Source organism: Mauremys reevesii, linkage group 6, assembly GCF_016161935.1.
Source record: "Mauremys reevesii isolate NIE-2019 linkage group 6, ASM1616193v1, whole genome shotgun sequence".
Taxonomy (NCBI): Eukaryota; Metazoa; Chordata; order Testudines; family Geoemydidae; genus Mauremys; species Mauremys reevesii.
The window spans coordinates 3,873,312-3,896,799 of NC_052628.1; the positions used below are offsets into that span (position 1 = coordinate 3,873,312).

The window sequence follows — 23,488 nt, forward strand, 5'->3', positions numbered from 1 at the left end:
TCCATAAGAATACTTCCTTTGTCTTGTCTGTTTCACTTGTAAGCTCATCTGGGCAGGAGCTCTCGTCTCTTGCTAGGTATCTGTCCTGCACCCCACACAACGGGAGCCCAGTCTCGGCTGAGGTCTGCATTCATTGCTGTAAGGCAAGCAGCAGTAAGTTCTTACACCTGAGCCTTGCATGGGCTTCGTGCTCCCTGAAGGAGGTCAGGAGAAGGAAATTTGGCTGTAGAATGTGAGAGGGGATCACGGGAGCCTTCCCTGAGCAAAAGGACAGTTCAAAGCCTCGCCCTTCGCCGTTTGCATCCCACTCCATGTCCCGTATTGTCACTTTTCCTGCACTGATCTGCTCCCGGGGGTCTTGATGGGTCAACAAAAGTAACTGAGATCTTCCCGCCCTTCGCCCCCAGAAGCGCTGCTCCCCCCCAAAACCTTCCACGGTGAGGTGCACATGCATGCAAACCCAGGCGGGGGAGGAGCGGAGCAAGAGGGAATACCCAGGACTAACGAGTTGGGAAAGCAAGAATGGGAAACATAGGCTGAGCAGCAGGAATGATACTCTGACTGTGAGGCCTGTTAGATCATGGGGAGCCTCGTCGCCGGAGACATTTGAAACTGGGCTGGAGAAAGCCCTGAGCTGTCCCCCTGGGAGATGGGGACACGGATCTTTCCAATCACAATCTCCCGTGATTTGAGGAGAGGCTGAGGGAACTGGGATTATTTAGTTGCAGAAGAGAAGAATGAGGGGGGATTTGATGCTGCTTTCAACTACCTGAAAGGGGGTTCCCAAGAGGATGGATCTAGACTGTTCTCAGTGGTAGCAGATGACAGAACAAGGAGCAATGGTCTCAAGTTGCAGTGGGGGAGGTTTAGGTTGGATAATAGGAAAAACTATTTCACTAGTAGGGTGGTGAAGAACTGGAATGGGTTACCTAGGGAGGTGGTGGAATCTCCTTCCTTAGAGGTTTTAAGGTCAGGCTTGACAAAGCCCTGGCTGGGATGATTTAGTTGGGATTGGTCCTGCTTTGAGCAGGGGGGTGGACTAGATACCTCCTGAGGTCCCTTCCAACCCTGATAGTCTATGATTCTCTGTCAACTCAATGAGTGAGCCAGCTGGGCCGGTTGCCCTGTGCTGTGTGTGAGGATGCACCTTTCGATAGATAAAGCTCTGGGTATATAGTTTTTGCTTTGCTTGAGAAAATAAAAATGATTGTTGCCTAGTACCAGAGCGCTGTTCATTTTTTCTTTTTTGCCCGGCAGAGTTGAAAAGATTGTTTTCTATTCATGGCTTCAAGTCTGGGACAGAAAAGGCATTTTCCCTCAGATAGCTGCTTTCTATGCAGACTTGCCTAGATTTGCATTGATTTGAAGCAGGGATTATATTTCCCTTTGCTCGCTCTCTTCTCTTGGGCTTTTTGTACTCTCTACCCCTCCGATAGCTGCTTTGTGCTTGTGTCTTGAATCCTTTCTTTCTCCGCTACTATTATTCATTTCCTCTTCTTTTCTCTCTCCCCCTCCTGGTCCTAACAACCTTTTCACAGCAGACTCATTTCAAAACTGGTTTTTCACCCTTGAAGCCAAGAATTTTCTTTCCCCAACCCAGCTTGCTTTGGGGATGGAAGTGCAGGGGAAGAGGGTTTTTTGTTTAAAAAAAAAAACTAATTAATTTCTGCATGTTAAAGGGACAGGACAGCTCCTCTGGAGAGTGTTGGAAGCAGCATGAGTTAGGTTGTAATGAAATGTTCCATTTGTTCGGGGAATTTCTCTCCCCCAGGAACCTTTTCTTCTCTTGTGTTTAATTTAAAAACATGTCATTATTCTTATTTTTCATTTTATTCCGTTGCAGAGGAGGGTCCCATATTTTTCTTGACATAGCTGGAGAATTCCATAGAGCTAAGGAATGTTCCCCCTTTTTTCCCCCCGGGGTTAAAGACCCCAGTTCAGCAAAGCATTTAAACACGTGCTTAAAATTAAAGACTTGCTGAAGTGCTTTGCCGAATAGGGTTAGAATTGAGCACGTGTGTAAGTGTTTTGCTGAGTCACGGCCAAAGATGTTTTCCAAATCTTTTTAAAAGGCTTAAAAACCAAACTTCTAAATGAAAAAATAAAATCCAGAACTGGAGAACTTAACCTCTCATATCAATGAGCACAACGGGACCTTCAAAATACTCTGAAGCCATCTACCTGCTAGCAGCTGAGACTTTCGTTACAATTCGGTTTTCTGAAACCCATGATACTGTAGCCATGCTTACAGAATAGGCGACTCTGTCCTGGGAAGCAGTGACTATGAGAAAGGTCTGGGAGGCTATGGTGGATAATGAACTACACATGAGCTCCCAGTGCAATGCTGTGGCCCAAAGGCCTAATGCGATCCTAGCATGCGTAAACAAGGGATTTCTTGAGTATAAGCAGAGAGGTTATTTTCCCTTTGTGTTTGTTACTGTTGCGACCGGTGCTGGAATCCTGTGTCTAGTTCTGGTGTCCATCAGAAAATAAGAACAGCCATAATGGGTCAGACCAAAGGTGCATCCAGCCCCGTATCCTGTCTTCCGACAGTGGCCACTGCCAGTTGCCCCAGAGGGAATGAACAGAACAGGGAATCATCAAGTGATCCATCCCCTGTCACCCATTCCCAGCTTCTGGCAAACAGAGATTTAGGGACACCATCCCTGCCCATCCTGGCTAATAGCCATTGATGGACCTAACCTCCATGAACTTATCTAGTTCTTTTTGAACCCTGTTATAGTCTTGGCCTTCACAACATCCTCTGGCAAGGACTTCCACAGGTTGACTGTGTGTTGTGTGAAAAAATACTTCCTTTGTTTGATTTTAACCTGCTCCCTATTAATTTCATTTGGTGACCCCCTAGTTCTTTTATTTGAGAAGGAGTAAATAACACTTCTTTATTTACTTTCTCCACACCAGTCATGACTTTCTAGACCTCAATCATATCTCCTCTTAGTCGTCTCTTTTCCAAGCTGAAAAGTCCCAGTCTTATTAATCTCTCCTCATACAGAAGCTGTTCCAAACTCATAATCATTTTTGTTGTCCTTTTCTGAACCTTTTCCAATTACAATATAGCTTTTTTGAGATGGGGCAACGACATCTGCACGCAGTATTCAAGATGTGGGCATACCATGGATTTATATAGAGGCAATATGATATTTTCTGCAAAGAGTCCTGTGGCACCTTATAGACTAAAAGACATATTGGAGTATGAGCTTTTGTGAAGACCCACTTCGTCGTCTTATTTTCTGTCGTCTTATCTATCCCTTTCCTAATGATTCCCAACATTCTGGTCCCTTTTTTGACTGCTGCTGCACATTGAGTGGATGTTTTCAGAGAACTATCCACAATGACTCCAAGATATCTCTCTCTTGAGTGGTAACAGCTAATTTAGACCCCATTATTTTATAGGTACAGTCGAGATTATGTTTTACAACGTGCATTATTTTGCATTTATTGACATTGAATTTCATCGTCCATTTTGTTTCCCAGTCACCCAGTTTTGTAAGATCCCTTTGTAACTCTTCACAGTCTGCTTCGGACTTAACTACCTTAAGTAGTTTTATCTGCAAATTTCGCCACCTCACTGTTTAATCCTTTTTCCAGGTCCTTTATGAATATGTTGAATAGGACTGGGCCCCTCGGGGACACCACTATTTACCTCTCTCCATTCTGAAAACTGTCCATTTATTCCTACCCTTTGTTTCCTGCCTTTTAACCAGTTACCAATCCATGAGAAGACCTTCCCTCTTAGCCCATGACAGCTTCCTTTGCTTAAGAGCCTTTGGTGAGTGATCTTGTCAAAGGCTTTCTGAAAATCTAAGTACACTGCATCCACTGGATCCCCCTTGTCCACATGCTTGTTGACCCCCTCAAAGAATTCTAGTAGATTGGTGAGGCATGATTTCCCTTTACAAAAAACATGTTGACTCTTCTCCAACAAATTATGTTCATCTGTGTGTCTGACAATTCTGTTCTTTACTATAGTTTCAACCAGTTTGCCTGATATTGAAGTCAGGCCTGTAATTGCCGGGATCGCCTCTGGAGCCTCTTTTAAAAATTGGTGTCACATTAGCTATCCTTGTCATTTGGCACAGAAACTGATTTAAACGATAGTTTAATCACAGTTAGTAGTTCTGCAATTTCACATTTGAGTTCCTTCAGAACTCTTGGGTGAATACCATCTGGTCCTGGTGGCTTATTAATGTTTAATTTTTCAATTTGTTCCAAAACCTAAAAAATCTAGGACAGTTCCTCAGATTTGTCACCTAAAAAGAATGGCTCAGGTTTGGGAATCTCCCTCACGTCCTCAGCTGTGAAGACCGATGCAAAGAATTAATTTAGTTTCTCCGCAGTGGCCTTGTTGTCCTTGAGTGCTCCTTTAGCATCTCGATCGTCCAGTGGCCCCACTGGCTGTTTAGCAGGCTTCTTCCTTCTGATGTACTTAAAAAAAAATTGCTGCTACTTTTTGAGTCTTTGGCTAACTGTTCTTCAAATTCTTTTTTGGCCTTCCTAAGGCCAAGATAGTAATAGCATTCAGAAATGGTTAGGCATTTTATGGATAATGAGAACGTCCTCAGTCACATTATATAGGACTTTTTTAGAAGGGACATAAACCCTCATGCTTCAGCACATAAACCAGCCACTAACCTATTGAGGTCAGGAAGAAACTTCCCCTCTAGGCAGGTTATTTCATAATTGTCCACTGCAGGGTGACATTAACCTTCGTCTGAAGCAGCTGGTACTGGCTACTGTTAGAGACACTAGGCTAGCTGGATCCCTGGTCTGATACAGAGCTGGAAGTTTCTATTATCATATGGTATGGCCATCACATAGACTTCTTTATTGCCCTTAAAGAAGAAAGAAAGAAAGAAAATAAATCCCATTGGCTAATACATAGGCATTCAACCATGTGATAAAAACCAGCATGTGCTGTCGCTTTCAAAGCCAGTCGGTATTTGTAGTGAGAGCTGGGTACCTCCAGGGAAGCATCACAGAACTGTCTGTAGAATCCAGCAGGGAAACCATCTGGGTTTTCCCCTCTTTCATATTCTTAATAGACTCAATTAACTCATCTCCATGAGGGGTGCATCAGGGTATCTCTGCTGGGCTGCAGTAATTTGTGGTAATGTAAATGTAACAGATAATGTAATATCTAAAAGATCTGCTCTAGGAATTGTTTGGGGCAGGACTCTGGTCTGTGCTCGAAGTGGTCCCTTCTGGCCTTGGAATCCATGGATCTGATTTCTGGGTTGATTCTCCAGCTCTTGATGTCTTCAAATCCAGACTGGCTGCCCTTTTTGAAGTTAGGCTTTAGCCAAACACAAGTTATTGTGCTCAATACAGGGCTAACTGGGTGAAATTCTCCGGCCTGTGTTGTTCAGGAGGTTGGACATGAAATACGATTATGCCAAAGCTGCCCATCTTCCTCAGATGAGACTCTAAAAGCTGAGATCCTGCCCACGCTACAAGGACTTTTGGATAGAATAAGGGATTTCCCCCAGCGACTGTGGTCAAAGTAACCCTCTCCCCGCTGTTTTGCAGTGTGTTGTGTAGGAAACGTATTGCCTCCCTCCATCATAGAGATGGCTGCATCCCACAATTGTTTGTGTAATTGTCAAACTTTGGGACCCTTTGGGAGCAACTGGCACAACATGTCATTGTTACTGGGCCCAATCTTGAGACCTTTTCCTTGTTTTTTAATTACCTGGGCGGAAGCAGGTGGAGTTTTGTCTGAGTAAGGCCCCTAGGATTTAGCCCATAAAAGTGACCCGAGACTGTCAAAGCGCAAATGTTAGTCAGGGAAGTGACTCAGCGCTGAGTCAGAAAAGTGACTTGGGGAAAATGGTCTCTTCCCTGCATGCCTGCAGGTCACACATAGAATATAGGGTTGGAAGAGACCTCAGGAGGTCATCTAGTCCAATCCCAAAGCAGGACCAACCCCAATTAAATCATCCCTGCCAGAGCTTTGTCAAGCCAGGCCTTCAAAACCTCTAAGGAAGGAGATTCCACCACCTCCCTAGGGAACCCATTCCAGTGCTTCACCACCCTCCTAGTGAAATAGTGTTTCCTAATATCCAACCTAGACCTCCCCCACTGCCACTTGAGACCATTGCTCCTTGTTCTGTCATCTGCCACCACTGAGAACAGCCGAGCTCCATCCTCTTTGGAACCCGCCTTCAGGTAGTTGAAATCAGCTATCAAATCCCCCCTCACTCTTCTCTTCTGCAGACTAAATAACCCCAGTTCCCTCAGCCTCTCCTCATGAGTCATGTGCCCCAGCCCCCTGATCATTTCCGTTGCCCTCCGCTGGACTCTTTCCAATTTTTCCACATCCCTTCTGTAGTGGGGGGCCCAAAACTGGACGCAGGACTCCAGATGTGGCCTCACCAGTGCTGAATAGAGGGGAATAATCACGTCCCTCGATATTCTATGATTCTATTGTACGCTCCTGTTGTACTACTGGATTCTCGCTCCTGTGCTCGCAGGACGCAGCAGCGAGTGAGCTGGGTTCTGTTCCACCTCATGCATCGTTTGACAGCTAAGTCCTGAGCACTGGCTCTCTGCCCTGATGTGAGAATCAGAAAGAACATAGAGGAGACAAGTATCAGAGGGGTCGCCGTGTTAGTCTGGATCTGTAAAAGCAGCAAAGAGTCCTGTGGCACCTGGTAGACCAACAGACGTATTGGAGCATGAGCTTTCGTGGGTGAATACCCACTTCGTCGGATGCATAGAGGAGACAACCTCTGCGGGTGCAATCCGTACTGCACTACCAAAATCTTGACCACATGATGGTGGATGGTGCTACGCTGGAATCCTTAGTTTTACTTACTCGCCATCCATCTAGAAATGTTACCCATGACCTATTTAATTGGGGTGGGCAGTTGTTTTTTTAAATAAATCTCATCTCTAGGTCTGATTTTTTAATCTGACCTTAGTGGTGATTTTACAAAGCCCGGTACTGAGTCCGTGGCGAAGCACTAGCCTGCAGCAGGAAAATAGACAGATGGAAGCAGCCTCGGGGGCTGAATTTTAAAGCTATTAAGTGCACACAAAAAAAGTGAATGTAACATAACAGTTGTGCACTTGCACACCCCAGAGTCTGGAAATTGAGAGCTCTGGTTTTCACACAATGCTCGTAACTTGGTCCCGCGCAGATTGTACAGTGTGTAAAACTAGACTGGAGAAATAGCAACGATACTGTAGGGACCAATAGTGTGTTGGCAGCAGGAGGGTAAACTGAAGTGGACCCAACTGGTCTTTTACGCCTCTGACTTCTCTAATTCTGAGAGTTTGTTTTAACATGCTTCTATTGCATGGTCCCTGGTGGTAATCTACAGACTTCCGTGGGAGGAATTTGGATCCGGATTCTTGTTGTTACGTCAGTATGAGCATCCCAGAGGCAAATAACCATCCACTCTAGTGTATTTGTTTGAGGGCATGGTCGTTATTTCAGTGTGGAGTGTAGGTGGGAGCACTGATGGAGCAATTCACACCCCAGGCACATGGCTTAAGTGGTGATAAAGGGCTTTTAACCTAGTGTGCACCTAAAGCTCCATCCTGCAGGGTTCAGAGCCCTCTGTCCCCCTCCAACATCAGCGCATGCTTAAGAGTTAAGCCTAGGGAATAGGGATGGGATTGCTCGGGTGTTGTGACCGTGATTGCAAACTCCTATGGAACTTAGGTGCCAGATCCCTTTGATTCTCTGAGGCTGCTTTCGTGACCTAAGTGCTTTGTCTAGGTGACTCCTGGCTTGTTCTCATTGCCAAGTTAACTCAAGTCCCGTCCACACGCGCACACGCTTAACTCGAGCGCAGTGGTACTTTTCACTTGAGTTCGCTGGCCTAAGGGTCAGGGCGGGACTGGCCTAAACTGGAGTTAACACAATTCGTGAGCTGCTCACATGACTGCTCTGGAGGGTGGATGCAGGCTAGCTCCACTTGAAAGCCTCTAGTCCAGGGGTTCTCAAACTGGGGGTCGGGACCCTTCAGGGGGTCGCGAGGTTATTACATGGGGGGTCGCGAGCCATCAGCCTCCACCCCAAACCCCGCTTTGCTTCCAGCATTTATAATAGTGTTAAATAGATAAAAAAGTGTGTTTAATTTATAAGGGGGGGTCGCACTCAGAGGTTTGCTGTGTGAAAGGGGTCACCAGTACAAAAGTTTGAGAGCCTCTGCTCTAGTCCTCCAGGGCCTTCCCACAATTCCCCCTTCCCCAGCTCTGCCCAGAAGGGACAGACAGGGGAAGAATTCATAGGACATCTCCGCTCCCGGCAGGGCTAGGAACCATGGGAGCTGCTCCCAGAAGTCTGTGCCATGGAGGAGTGAGCGCAGTGCCAGGGTGGGCGCAGTGATACCTCGCAATGTGGCTGCTCTCGCTCGCACTAGGCCAGCTCGAGAGAGACGTTACCGTGATGTGAGGCCAGTGGCGGAGCAGGGGGCTTGATCCTAGGTCTCTCAAGTGCCAGCCCAGCGATGGTGCCCCGTCCCAGGCTGTAATGGCAGCGCTGGGGTGGCCTAGCCCTTCCTGGCAGGCCGTTGGCGAGCCGGGAGGATGGGTCTCTGCAGTGCTTGTGTCATCTGTGGAAACTCTAGTGGACGTTCCTTTGCAAAAATGTACGAATTAGGTAAGTCAGAAAAGGCTTTCCCGAGACTTCTTACTGGAAACTGGATCCCTTAAAGCATCAGTCTTCACTCACAGCCGAGAAATAATTGGACACCCGGGTCCCATCAACGCGTCAGAAATCACCGCCACTCCGGGGACAGCGTCCAGGGGAATGGGGAGGTGTTGCTGAGGAAAGGAAAGGGGGAAGGGCCGGCTTGTGTCCAGGGTTTACGGCTCTTCTAGCCGGAGCGAAAGAATCTCGGCCTTTCAGAAATGGGTCCGTGGGAGGCATCAGACATCGACCCCCAGCCCTGCTGGGTCAGCAGCAGTTTCAAAGAAGGCCTCTGCAGGCGTGACAAGAGCGCCACGACGGCACGGCACGCGGCGGGGGCACGGGAAGGCGGGATCCTGGATTGAGCTAGCCTGGTAAACAGAACCGAGGGCGGGTGCAGCACTGCCAAGCCACGGGCTAAAAAATCACGAGTGGGACTTAACCATCCTGAGATTAAAAGCAGTGTGGCAACTGCTACCATCCTTACACATGATCTGTATAAAGCGCAGCTCCTGGAACAGGTCTCTGACCCAGTGCAGCCCAGCCCGATCCACTCTCTGACCCTTAAACACGTGGGAACAGATCTGGGGGGTCGATATGGCAGGTGAGTTTTGTGCTAGGCACAGACACGCACGCACGCACGCAGGCTGACAGTGGGCAGGTCTAAATCTTTATTATAGGATGATCAAGAGAGGCTTTACCACTGTCCTGTCGCTAGAGCTTTCCCGGCTCACCTGCCTGCTAACTCACTGCGGTCCCACCTACTTACAGAGCCACAAAGTGCAGCCTGTGTTTTCAGAAGGGCTGCAGTAGACACTATACCCTGCTCCTGACCTGCCATTCCTGTCCCTTGTCCCGACCCGGCTCTGCTGATGCCCCTCAGTCCTGCCCTGTTCCAGCCCTGGGCTCCCCACTCAGCTCTGTGGTTGGACTTCCCTCTGAGCAGGACCGAATGCAGCCACCGCAGGTGCAGGCGCTTCCGGGAGGGACGGTGCCTTCTTTGATGTTTGGAGGGTGCACGCGATGGCTGTCCCTGGAGGGACCAGAGGCTGCCAATGGGCTGCAGGAGGATGATTTTGTAGTTAATGAGCTAGGATGGGACTTGAGAGAGCTGGGTCTGAGCGTGACCTCAGACAAGGGGTTGGTTTTCGGAAGTGCCTCGTCCTCGCAGCTCCAGTTGGTGTCAGCTGGAGTAGAGGCGTTTCGGCACCTCTGAAAACAAGGATCTCCTGCCCTGAGCCTCAGCGAAGGGGGCTGCTTCCTTGTAGGGTGACCACACAGCAAGTGTGAAAAATCGTCACAGGGAGTTAGGGGTAATAGGCGCCTATATAAGACAAAGCCACGAATATCGGGACTGTCCCTGTAAAATCGGGACATGGGCACCCTACTTCCTCGCCTCAATGGCGTGCAGGATGTTGGCGATTTGCTCAGGTGCTATGAAGTACGTCAGCAGAGCTTCGAGGTGGGCTCCATTGCGCATGGGGAGCCGGGCAGGACGTACAAAGGCCACTGTGGGTCAGATGCCAAGCTGTAACTCTCCTGTTCCGTAAGGGAGCTGTGCTCCGGTCCCCACTGGGCACTGGTCCCTCGTGAATCCCGTTTGGATGCTGCTTAGTGTCCGTTTGATTGACTCATAGAGCTTAAGGCCAGAAGGGACCATGAGGTCACCTAGCCTGGCCTCCTGTACAGCACAGGCCATTAAACTTCACCTCGTCACCCCTGCACTGAGCCCAGGAACTTGTGTTTGGCTAAAGCATCTTCCAGATAAACCACCAGGATGGATTTGGAGACATCAAGAGATGGAGAAGCCACCATGTCCCTGGGGAGTTTGTTCCAATGGTTAAGCAGCCTCCCTGATAAACATGTGCCTTATTTCCAATTGGAATTTGTCTGGCTTCCGCTTTCAGCCATTGGTCCTTGTTCTGCCTACTCGGCTGGGTTGAAGATCCCGTGAGTATTCGTTCTCTGCCTGTCAAGGTTCCTACCCACTGTACTCAAGGTACCTCCCCATCTTCTGTTTGGTAAATGAACCTGCCTGAGTTTCATAACCCCTAATCCTGACCCGAGGGTCCAGCCCTGCCTAAAGCCCACTAGGCTGGCTACCATCTGTGCCTCGCACGTGTCCCACAGCTGCCACTCCAGCCAAGACCTTTCAATCCAAAGGCCACAGCTCTCCCAGTGAGCTGAGGGGCTGCTGAGGGCATTGTGGAGCGGTTCTCAGCTGGTAGTGCCTCCCCCGCCCCCGGGGGTGCGCCACGGATTGGCACCCTCCAGTGGAAGCTGCATAGCTGAGAGCTAGCGGAGTGGGGCTGGCTGGACACAGGTGCTCATCAGCTGTTCCCTTGGTAGAGCAAAATCGCTGCCCAAACGCACCAGGGTTGCTTTTTTGAATGCTTGCAAGGAGCTTCTACGCACTGCAAGTCCCTCGGCCGTGGCTCCCCTTTTCCGTTCCCTCGGTCAGACTCTGGTGCTGAGGACTCGTTAGCCGCCGTGGCGAAGCCGTTACATAACAGCCGTGGGGAGCGCAAGAGGAGCCGCGGATGGGCTGATCTCTTGTGACAACGGCATATTTGTCTGATTGCAGAAGTGTCCCTTCCTGTAAAGAAAATTCCCATAAATGTTGCATTAGCGTTGATGGAACATGCCTGCGCATCTTCCAGATGAACTGCTAGAGGGGACAAGGAGACGCCCTCCACGCCTGCGTCTCTCGTGTGGCTTTGCTCCCTCCGCTGCAGAGAGCAACGTGGCACAGACACCCACGTGGAGACTAAACCCGATCAGGGATGGAAAGGGCTTCCCTTTGTGCAGGAGTCACACCTCTGAGCCAAGAGACTGGTCCCTGGGGGAGAGCAGGCTGAAAGGGGGCTTCCATGCACACCCCTACTGTGCACACACCCCCATGCACACCCCTACCTACCATACACCTCAATGCACAACCCTACCTATCTACCTACTGTGCACCCCCCACGCACACCCCTACCTACCGTACACCCCAATGCACAACCCTACCTATCTACCTACTATGCACCCCCATGCACACCCCTAACTACTGTACAACCCGATGCACAACCCTATCTACTTACTGTACACCCTCCACACACACCCCTACGTACTGCACACCCCGATGCACAACCCTACATATCAACCTACTGTACACTTCCCACTCACACCCCTACCTACTGTACACCCCTTCCACATCCCTAGCTACTGTACATCCCAATGCACAACCCTACCTACCTGCCCCCCCAGAACCCTACCTATTTAACACTCACTGCACACCCCTACATACTGTATACCCTGATGCACAACCCTACCTATTTACCTTCCCTCCCACTGCCCTACCTACTGTACACCCCCACGCACACCCCTACCGACTCTACACTCGAATGTACAACTCTCCCTATCTACCTGCCTCCCCACCCCAACTATTTAACACCCCCTGCACACCCCTACCATACACCCTGATGCAGAATCCTACCTACCTTGCCAGCAAGTTAAAGAAGTATGGATCGGTTGAATGGACTATACGGTGGATAGAACACTGGCTAGATCGTCGGGCTCAATGGGTAGTGATCAATGTCTCGATATCTAGTTGGCAGCCGGTATCAAGCGGAGTGACCCAGGGGTCGATCCTGGGGCTGGTTTTGTTCAACATCTTCATTAATGATCTGGATGATGGGATGGATCGCACCCTCAGCAAGTTTGTGGATGACACTAAGCTGAGGGGAGCGGTAGATACACTGAAGGGTAGGGATAGGGTCCAGAGTGACCTAGACAAATTGGAGGATTGGGCCAAAAGAAACCTGATGAGGTTCAACAAGGACAAGTGTAGTTCTGGAAGCAGGGATCTCCAACACCCATCGAAGGGAATGCTTTTTCACACAACATAGAGTTAGCCTGCGGAACTCATTGCCACAGGATACCACTTGGGCCAAGAGCTGAGCAGGGCCCAGAACATGACTGGACATTTAGCCCAGAAACAAGAACACCCCAAGTTACAATAGTACGGACTTTATAAAACCAGGGGTTTGGAAAGGCTCGAAGTCCTCCTCCTTCTTCAGAGTACAGGCCACCTTCTTGGGGTCAGGAGCAACCTTCTCTGGGCAGGTTGCCCCATAAGCACCTACTAGGAGCTTTCTGGCACCTTCCCCTGAAGCTGCTGGTACTGGCCACTGTTGGAGACCGATTCCTGGGTTAGCTGGAACCTTGGTCTGAGCCCGCCTGTGACTGGTTGAGCGAGGAAGGTCTGCTACACATACAGATTCCCCAGGCTCGCTCTCCAGCCATCCCACCAGGCTAGTCTCCAGTCTCTGTCCCTGACGCTGGTCACAGTCAGAGGGTTTCCTTTCTTTTCCCTCGTTGTGTCCCTAAAGCACCAGGGTGGATTCTTTGAAACCGAGTAGCTGCAGGTCCCCTAAGCCAGCTCCTGCCTCTCGTGACCTGGTCTTGGTCTGGAGGAGAACGAGGGAGGGATTTGTAGCAAGTTATTGATCGCTGTGCTGGGAAACGAGCAAAGGACCCATCTGGGGTCACCCTGGGGAGAAAGGACCCTGAGCCGCATTTCTGGTCCCTCTTGAGACGAGCCCTCAGAGTTCCACCAGGCCCCGGATTCACGGCTTGCACGCCTAGTGCTCGTCATGCGATTAGTGCAGTGAATCTCCCTAAGCACTCCCCATCGCACGGGAAGGGGGATGCATCATTTACTACTCCCCTGAAGTAAACCAAGATCAGGCTCCAGGCTATCTGGGAGTGATTAAGTGGAAGTCCTTTAGCACCCATCTGTTATCTCTTAATTAAAGTTTCTCGCTAATTATTTTTCCTTGTCAGGAGAGCCAAACTGCTGACTCCAGGGATTTACCAAAGTGCAGCAAACGAAACAAGGCTTCACTGACTGCAGTTCTTCATTAACGAACAAATTAAACCTGGAACGGTCCATATCTTTGGCTCCATCTACAGCACTACATTACGTCTGTTTCCTTACAAAGATAGATTTGGTTTGAAATCACTCCTGGAGGAACTGGCTCCCTTTGCATGAAATTCCTCCGCCCGCAAGGGAAGGTTTCTGTTGGCAACTGAGGCCGGGTGGGGACAAAGTGCGGCAGAAGAGAGTGAAGGGGCTGACAGCAAGAATTAAACCCTCTGCTCCATTCCAGGCACACCTGAGAGGGGGCTCATGCCCCAGCCGGGCCTTGTGCTTGTTTTCTCTGTGCTGTAACATGCAACCGTGACGAAGTGGGAATGTTCTTACTGTGGTCTTTGAATGCTGAGTGGGGAGTATTGACCTGGGAAGGTTGCAGGGGAGTTTCGCTGGGACTGTCTGCATTGGGGATGGGAGATTTTCCTTGAGGGAGGATACCTGAGCAGGTAACATGAGAACCCAGGAAGGGGGTTGGAGGCCAGGTGACACCTCTGCCCGGAAACTGGACAAAGGCTGGGGGAGGAGCCAGGGGGAGGCTGAGTGAGAGGCTGGAGGGAGTTTCAGTTTGGAGCTGGCTGGGAAAATGGAGGGGAGCCCAGATGGGGCTCTGGCCTCCCTGCCCCCACCCCCCCAAGATGGACCTAACTCGGGGTGGGGGGGTCTTGTTTTCTGAACCTGCAAGACCTGTCTTGGACTGTGTTCCAGTCGTCTAAATAAACCTGCTGCTTTACTGGCTGGCCGAGAGTCACGGTGAATCGCAGGAAGCCGGGGGTGCAGGGCCTTGTCTCCCCCAGCTCCGTGACAGCAACTTGGCATGCTTACTGGTCTGGAGGAAAGCAGGGCTGGTGTAGAGAGGGGCCCCGGCCAGTCAGGGCTGTGGGGAGAGGGGACCCAGGAGCGAAATCAATAGGGGTGCTAGAGGACAGGGCCGGGTGCCCCTGCAGAAGGGAGGGCTGCAAGCCCGTGTGGAAATGCAGTGGCCGAGCCACGAGGGGACCCAGGACGGGGCCCACTGGCAATCTGTACAGTTGGCCCAGGATTAGATTAGCCGAGGGGGCTGCAGGGTGGGATTGCAAAGCTCCGGCAGAGCTGAGGGAGGAGCCGGGGACTGGAGTAACAGCGGGGCTGCAGGTCAGGAGAGCCGAGTAGGGAAGCCTGCCGAGTTTGCAACACTAATCAGCTCAGGTGGGAATAGCCACCTTTCTCCCAGCAGCCATCGCCTCCTCGTGTTTACCGGAGTCTTTCCCCAACCTCGTCCCTGCCCCCTCACGGGGGGGGGGGGAGGGGCTGTTGCTATTTTTGTGTTGTGGTGTTGATCTAGTTTAGTGTGACAGTCACAGGGTTCTGAGCCCTTCTGTCTGAAGCGCTCTGCACACCCCCACCCGGCGCGGTTTCTATACGAATAGACTCACGGGGATCTAATTCGCCACCTGGAGGGTTGCTTGTGGCTGGTCAGACCCAGTCGGGAGAGAGATGCACGTCCAGTGGCCGGGGTGAAGGCCTGTGAATCACGAGGCTTGGATTCAATTCTCAGTCCCGTCATTGACCCCCTCTGCGACCTCTGGGTAAACTCACTCGTCTGCTCTGTGCCTCAGTTTGCCTATCTGTAAAATGGGGCCAATGATACTGCACCACCTCAAGCAAAAGGCTTTGAAACCTACCGATGAGGAAGGTGCTATTAGCAATATTGAAGGATGCCTGTCTGTGAACAGTGCCTCCTCCTGTCCCATCCCCCCCCCCCCGATTCCACAAGCAGCAAATCTACCTTGTGTGTGGGCAGAAGGGGGTGCACATTGCGGCGAGAATAGTTGAGTCAAGTCAGCCTGTAAATTGCCGTGGCAGCCTGCCGGAGTTGGGGAATGAATGCCGGTAATTTGCTCGCAAGGGAGCCTTGCACAATGAGCCCCATTCAGCAGGCTGGAGCAGCCACTTCCACCAGGAATGCAAAAAATCTCCCCTTCTTTTCTGCTTTGTGTTCAGAGAACCCCTGGGGCGAGTCGGGAGAGCCCCCGGAGTGGATCTGCAGCGGGCGTGTGTTGGCTGAGCTCCGGTCCCATCGGTGGGGCTGGGCCTATCCGCACCGAGTCAGGAGCCGGCCCCCGGGGGTTTCCGCGAGCAGCCACAGTACCCGGCCGAGCGTGAGGAGCATGGAAAGGCGTGCTGGCTGGTGGGGGGAGCGTTTCGCACGGGACAGGCAGAGAACACGGGGAGCTGTGACTCTCCTGTCCTTCTGGGGCCGTGGAAAGCAGCGTGGCACGGAAGTGGAGGAAAGGCAGAGTGGGGCTTGGAATAAGGGCCCATTTAGCCTCTTCAGGATTCGGCCTTCCTGGAGCCAGGCCTCCTGGCAGGTGCATGCAGGCTGCCTGTGTGCCCCCCTCCTTCTGCGTCGGTGGCAGAAGGTCCTTGCTGCCTCCTCTGCATGGTGCAGGGTGTCTCCGTCCCTGTGGAGGTGCTCTGGGTGCCCAGATTGCCGCCGTGAAGGAGGCCCACCCGTCTCAGGAGATGGGGCTCAGCGCTGGAATGCCCTACTTGAGACAGGGTTTCCACAGCTGGGATCTTCTCCGAGGGGCGTGAGGAGGGCTCTTCGCTGCCCCCCGCCTGGTTGGGAGATGGCATGTGTGATGGAAACACCGTCGGCCCTTTGGCAGAGATCAGGGCAGTGCCGTGTGACTGACATCCCCCGGCCCTCCCCGGGGGTGGCTGAGCGCCGGTCAGCGGGCCTGGCACTTGGGCCTTTGCTGGCCTGGAAGCCGGTCAAGACCAGGCCAGCTAAAGCAGTGCAGACCCAAGCACTGCTCGGGCAAAGCAATGCGCATGCAACCAGCCGGCCCGCACACATCCCGGGTGCGACGCACGTGGGGGTGCTCAGCCGTGAATCCTGGTCTGTACCCCAAAATCGAGACACGCTCTCAGCCGCTGTCTGGAGGGTGACAGAGAAGGACCCCTAGAGCCGCCTCCCCCAGCCACCCTGCCTCCCTCCACCCCCACCTCCCCAGAAGCCTCATCAACAGTTATTTGAGTTCAAGCCAATCCCGTTCATTCTCTGCTTTCTTCCAACACCAATTGTGTGGTGTGTGGATGGCGAGCTTTGCACAGAAGTGCAGTGATCACTTGTGCCTCTGTAATGGCTGCTCTGCAGAGGGAAGGCCACAGTGCATGGCCAGAGGCCATTCTGCAGCCCTGTGTGCTGCCCAGCCTTCCTCCAGGATGCAGCAGGTACGGACACGCTGCAAACACCAAAAGCCCAGCTCTGAGGCTCAGAGACCGGGTCTACAGACATGGGCTCGCGCTACAGCACTAAAAATAATCAACGTTCCTGCTTGGGGGACCCGGCGAGAGGGAGGGTCACAGCCTGGGCTCCAGCTCAAGCAGGAATGTCTGCACAGCTAGTTTTCACGCCGTAGTGCAAGCCCCGTGAGCCAGCGTCTGTTGATCCGAGCTCTGAGGCTCGTTTCTATTGGGGGTTTTGTTGCTGTGCCGACGTACCCAGAGACCTGGGCAGCGTGGACCAGTGACCGCGCAGGGTGGGTCCCTGTGTTGGTCCGGTCCTGGTCCATGATTAGGGCCCCTAGGCACTACAGCAGTACGAATAATGAAGAAGAATCCCAGTGCTGATCTGGCGGTTTGATTCCCCTGCTTGTCGCACTCCGGTCAGGCTCCCCGCCAGCGGCATCGGACGTGGCGCCTGTGCGCCAGTCAGTCTCGTTCCAAAAGCAGCATTAGAGGTGGAAGAGGAGGGAGCGAGAGGGGTGGGGTGGGAGTTGGCATCTCGCCTTCGCCAACGTGGGTTTGAAGCCCAGCTCAGGCGGGCAATCCAGTGCCAATCACAGTGCCTGCCCAAGAGGGGTGCATGCTCCAAGTGAGGACTGAGGATGGCTGGAAATGCTGCTGGGGAGGGGGTAGGAACACTGTGGCGGCGGGGGCTGCAGGTCAGGGTTGAGGAACACCAGTGGAGTTGAATATGGGGAGCCCAGGGCTGGAATAACATCCGTACTGCAGATCAGGGTGGAGGGATGTTGGCAGAGCTGTGTGTAGGGCACCCAAAGCTGGATTAGGGTGTGTGTGGGGGGGGTCAAGATCAAGGAGGTCTGGGTATAAAATTTTCCCTTTACTGCCCCTTCAGCCGTACCCCCACTTCCCACACATGCTGTCTGTCCCTTTGCGTTTCTGTGTGTAGCTGGATTTTGAGCTGTTTTGCACGCCCAGCGTAATCGGCCAGCTGTGGACCCTGGAAGCCCTGAGGTCCCTGATTCCATGGGAGTGCACCTGGCAGGATGCCACAGAGCCTCGAAGCCTTGGGGTTCCCAGCTCTGAGTCAGACCACAGGGGGAGACTGGAAGCCCAGTCTGCTGAGGAGCTGCGAGCGTGGGAGCTGGGACTCCCAACTCCGTGTCAGCCCACCGGGCAGTGTGCCGAGGAGCCGGGCGGGTGAGCTGGCAGGAAACCAGACGAGTTTCCAATGGAAACCTTCCTGGCAGGCAGGATCCAAAGCGTTTGAATGTTGAACCGGCAAACTCCACCGAAAGCATGTCCCATCCGAACTTTTCCAACCAGCTTTACCACATGGAAACAGAGTCTGCCTGCCTGTGAATGAATGTTCCTTCGTGCGTAATCGTCATCTTCCCTGTCCTAATGCCTGAGCTTTGCCCCTTGTTCATAACCACCCTGTACCACCAGCAACAATCATCCAGCCTCTCTCTTGGCGTGTTGCCTCTGCAGTGTGGGCGTTACATCTCCCTCCCTCCCAGACACAGGGACCAACTACTGCCTGCCACAATGCCATTCTAGTCACTGCTGCCTGTGCCTGGGGAGAGACAAATGACCTGGTAGAAACCCCTAACTCCCAATCTCTGTCACTCCCTCTGGGTGCCCGGTAGCACCAGTCCCCCGGCAGAGGAGCACCAGCCAGTAGAACAGGTTGGCGCTGTCGCTGGAGCATAAGCAGCTGTTCATAAAAACCTAAGATGGGGACGATGGGCCGTGCCCCGCACCCTTTGGGAAGGGCTCTGAGGTCTGCAGAGGAAAAGCCCGAATGATTGTCACGGTTAAAGCAGGTTGCAAACAAAGGGAACTCCTTTGCCTGCCTCGCCCGGCTCAGCAGTAGGGAGGGACCCTTCTCCCGCTGAAGCTACCAGCCCAAGGTCCCCCAGGAGGCTGATAGGACTAGAGTAGATGGGGCTTGGATGCCGGGTCAGCGTCCAGCCCGCTAAGCCATAGCGCTGAGCTGAGCGAGCTCTCTCTGCCTTCGTGCCCTGACGTGGGGCTAACGAGGAGAGGGCTTGGCACTGAGCGGGAACTCTTCCAGCCGTAGATCTCCAAGCAGCTTACCGGGGTGGGCAGGCCCGTGTCAGTGCCAGTGCGGTGTAGGTGAGGAAGCTGAGGCATCAAGAAGGATTTAAAGGATGTGCTCAGAGCTGTACAGTGAGTCAGAGTCAGAGCTGGGACTAGAACCCGCGAGGGCCTGGCTCCGGAGCTGTGCTCGGGTCCTGCTGTGGGGTGACTTAACTCTCACACTTTCTTCAGGGTAGCTCCGGGGTGTCTCTCTCTCTCAGAGGCCCCACCATTTCCACGCCCCCAAGTGCGGCTCGCTTAGACATGCTTAGAGCTCACCTCGGGCTTCTCCTTCTGTCTCCTCAGACACCCACGTCCAGTATGAGCGGCTGGGCGCGGACGTGACCATGCAGTGCGGGGCGATGGACTGGGACGCAGCCGTGACCTGGACGGCCAACGGCACCGACATCGATGAGTCCCACCTCAACGGGTCGCGCCTGGTGCTGCGGAACGTCGACCTCACGCACAGCGGCCAGTACGCCTGCTACGAAGGTTCCTCGTGGCACCTCAAATACCAGACCTACCTGAAAGTGGGAAGTGAGTACGTCGTAGCGCGAGGTCCGGGCGCCTCCTTGGGGATAGACCGTGAGAGCTGCACGGCCTGTTCCCTTCACGGCCCCCTCCTGGTGTCAGCTCCCTGCTTATCTATTCTGCACCGTACCCCGATAACACAGCCCAGCACTGGGCATCTCCTCCCCACACCTGGCCCCCCTCACAGGGTAACTGATGCTTGGCTCACTAGGCGCAAGGTGATGCTCTCCCATCCGCGCCCACGTGATGGTGCAGCCCGGAGGAATAATGGACTCACGTCCGCCATTGTGGATTGAGGGAAGGGGGAGATTCTCCTAGCAATCGGCAAAGCGTGCTTAGCTCTAAGGGGCAATTCTGGCCGTGCTGCGGTGGGGCCGTCTCAGATGAGTGGCTGGAGCAAGGCATTAATGATCGTAGTTGCTGGGTGGGAGACTATGAGCATGTGTTTGTACGCGACGGCACTAGAATTCACAGGACTCGGAGCATATAGGTGATGGCAATTGTATTTCACAGGACGGGATGCGTATGTAGGTGACGATATCGGCCAAGATTCCTGGGTTCAGACCATCTAGCCTGGTGCATCATGGGTCTTTTCTCTAAACGCTTGTTTCACCTTACTGGGTCCATCCAAGGGGCCAGTGGGGTGACGAATGATCTGCCATGAAAGGCGTCTTCAGCCTAACTCACCAGCCATGAATGGTGAACGTCAATCCCGGAGCAGCCGGGTACCAGGGTGGCTCGCCCCTGACGGGCCAGAGGGCTGGGGCTAGCAGCCCTCACCCCAGAGTGAGGCACACCTGGGTTCAATCAGGGAGTTCCCTAAAAGGGCAGCAGGTGGCTGCAGTGCAGGAGAAAGCCCAGGAAGCTGTAGCAGAGTCCGCAGAGAGTGAGGAAAGGCTCCCGCAGGGAAGAGCCTGAGAGTTGCTCCAGGCTAGGAGGCCTGGGAAGGGAAAGGAAAACCTTGGCTTCTGTGGACTTATGAATGGACTGTTTGGGAGTTTGAGTTTTATTCGCAGTTTCTTTTATATTAATAAACCCAGTCCCCAGGGAGGGATACTTTTGCGCAAGAAAAAGCCTTCCGGGAAGTTTTATTTGCATGGTCCCAGCAGGGAAACTGAGGCAGGCTGCCTGGCGCGTGACCCTGGGTCACGAGGGGGCGCGTCAGAAGCAGCCAGCCCAGTCACACGCCACCTGTGAAGTTTAACGCTGCAGCGGGATGATGCTGTATTAATCTACACACACACCCCCGCCCCTGCGCACACATATTAAACAGACATTATTCAGATTGTAAAGCGAGGGACACGCAAGTCAGGAAATGCCAGAATTCAGGTGTACCCTTAACTCTGTCCCCTCCTACGTATGCCTTAAGATCCAGTCATTGACTCTTTTTTCCATGGGTGAAGGATGCTCAGTAGCTAGAGGGGCTGGTGTCCAGGGGAGAGGAGCAGATCAGATGAGAATCCTTGGTGTGTGTGATGGGTAGGGACGAGGACAGGGTGTGGACCGAGGGCAGGAGGTCACGACGCATCTGTTCTTGTAGGAAGTCAGCAAGATGTTGTCTGGAGAGGGTGGGACCAGACCCAGCTGGGTACAAGTGAGGGATCAAAGGCAGCAAATAAGCCTTGGAGCTTTGGGCCTGCGAGCCAGGGAGGCCAGCGGCTTGTGGGTGCCAGCAAAGAGCATGGCAGACAAAATGAGGAGAGAACCACTTCTGGTGGGCGAAGGCCCCCCCGGTGGCATCTTATCAAGATTTGCCGGTGACTGGGCAGCAAGAGGGTGGTTTGCTGGGGTGATCCAGGGCTGGGGGGAGTTAGAAGAAGGAGAGGAAATCTACAGATGAGTCAGCAGATGGGGCGGAGGGGGCGGGAGGCGGCAGAGAAACCGTAGAGGGGCTGGATGGTGGGTTGAGGAGGCCCTGTGCAGTGGAGAGGCCAGAGTGGGAGCATCATTTAGTGGCAACCCTGTTGAGTAAGTGACTCTCGTTCAGGCTGGACTCACCCCTGGGGCGCGTTCTGTGCCCCCCTTCCCCCAGTTCAGAGCCTCTCTGGCTCCAGGGTGACTTTGGGGGGCACGACACCCAATGCCGTCCCTGTGCCGGGAGAGGCACTGCCGCCCACCAGAAATCCTTCCTGTTGGAAACCGGGTTGGGAGCAGCTGAGCTCTGCACGCAGGGAAGGGGAAGCTGGAGTCCAGATCTGGGGGGAGGAGGAGGGGGCCTGGCTCGGCTTGTCGCCTCTGAAGGCTCCTTTCCAGCTGTGGCATAGCCGTGACTTTGCAATGGCTCTTACATCTGCTAAGCACCTCACTAATAATAATCCCCGTCAATCCACTTAGGGGCCCATGGGAGTGGGTCGGCTTTAGAGCTGATATCCTGCTGGTTTCTATTAGTGCAGGATTTCACTCGCTCTCGGCTGCGGCAGGCTGAGCAGAGCTCGGACAGTACAGGGGCTGTGAGCCCAGCAGAGAGCAGGAGATAAAGAAATAAGCGAATGCCCGATGTTGCTAATGTAATTAAATATGCAAGGAACTAATCAGGTGAGATGCTTTTTCTGGTAATTAATTTAATTGCCTGGATTTGAACTGGAAGCTCTCTGCAAGTTTTCCCTCCCCCTCTCCCTCCATCACCCCCACCCCACTCACTTGCCTCTTCCTCTCGCGGAATTAATAACCTCAGTGCAGAGATGTGCTGCTGCAGCGGGGCATGCCCCTGAGTGGGCAAGAACCCCTCCTCTCACCCAGGGTGAAAACAAGAGCCGCGCCGAGCTCAGAGCAGCTTTCCAGCCTGGATCTGGGCCGGGTAGAGGGGCCCCCGGCCCTGCCTGAAATCCCAGCTTAGCTCAGCATTGGGGTGCACCCTATGGAGGTTGGACTCAGAATTGGGGCCCTGGCTATGGTCCCATCCCCGGCTCCTGGGTTTGAGCCGCTGCAGCCCATCGGACCCTCCTCCTGCAAAGGGATCTCCCATTCTGGGGACAGGCAGAGTTATCGACCTCTTCAGTATCCTCTCATGCCGTTGGCTGGCCGTTTAAAAAAAAGAGCCCCTCGGGAACAGGTCCATGCCCACTGATCCTTTAAAGCCACGGCCTCTCCTTTGAGCGGGCCACGTGGAGCCACTTTCTGTGGACAGGAAATCCCGCCCCTCAAGGGATGATGTCAGTGCCCGGACGTCAAAGGCGCAGATTTAAATCTGCCTGACTGGTGTGACTGCCAGGCCCCGTGTGGATCAAAGCAGCCACTCACTAGTGGGAAGCGTGGATCCTTCTGGAATTGTCCATTATGGGCTTTCTTGTTCCTCCAGCTGAAGGCCCTGGCCAGGGTCCTAGATGAGGAATGGGACTGGATGGCCCCCCGGGCCAATTGTTTCAGGCTACGTCCCTCTTGCTGTTTGCCCTGGGGGTTGGGCACTTGCCCGTCAGGCCCTCACTGAATTCACGTAGGTGCAGGTCTTGGGGCACAGTGAACATAACAGATTGTGCAGATACTGGAGAGTTGAGCTTCGGTCCATTCCCATTTACACCCAAGAGGCTGCACAGGGCTGTGGAATCAGGACCCTAGGCTGCTCTGGGTGCTCCCAGCGGCGTCCCACTGCCCGGGGGATTTGGGCTGGGTGAGCGGGGCCAGACGTGCTGGGGGACGGGGATGCGATGGGACTTTCCATCCAGGCAATTCTCTCCTGCGGCGCGCAGCTCTGTGCGATGGATTGCGCGGGGTCGGGAAGGGGGTGGAACCGGGGGAGCTGAGCCGTCCCAGACCAAGCTCCCGGCCGACCCGAAGAGCTCACGCTCTGAGTTCGGCGACGCAGGGCCCGAGGGCGGGGGAGTGGCTGGAACAGAGATGTGCTCTTGAGGTTTGGCACATGGCTCTCTTTTTTATAGTCTGTTATAAAAATAATTGTAACGGGCCAGAGAGGAGAGGCTAGTTAGAGGCAGAAGGCCGGCCAAGAGGGGAGAGCGAGGTGTCTGTGCAAATGGGACCCGGAAGGCCTCCCAGGCAACGTGGAAGGGGGACTTGAGTTAATGGCCATGGATTCCAGGAAAGGAGCTCCTAGG

At 53.2% G+C, this 23,488-nt stretch overlaps 1 protein-coding gene across 7 annotated transcripts in view; it reads left to right on the forward strand.

Moving 5' to 3' along the window:
- CNTFR (ciliary neurotrophic factor receptor) overlaps window positions 1-23,488 on the forward strand; it is a 414,593-nt gene that overhangs the window by 260,809 nt on the left and 130,296 nt on the right. For all 7 annotated transcript variants that reach the window (XM_039545262.1, XM_039545268.1, XM_039545264.1 and 4 more), the window contains one exon: window positions 19,215-19,445. In XM_039545262.1, the coding sequence (XP_039401196.1) occupies window positions 19,215-19,445 (231 nt within the window). The remainder of the gene's footprint in view (window positions 1-19,214; window positions 19,446-23,488) is intronic.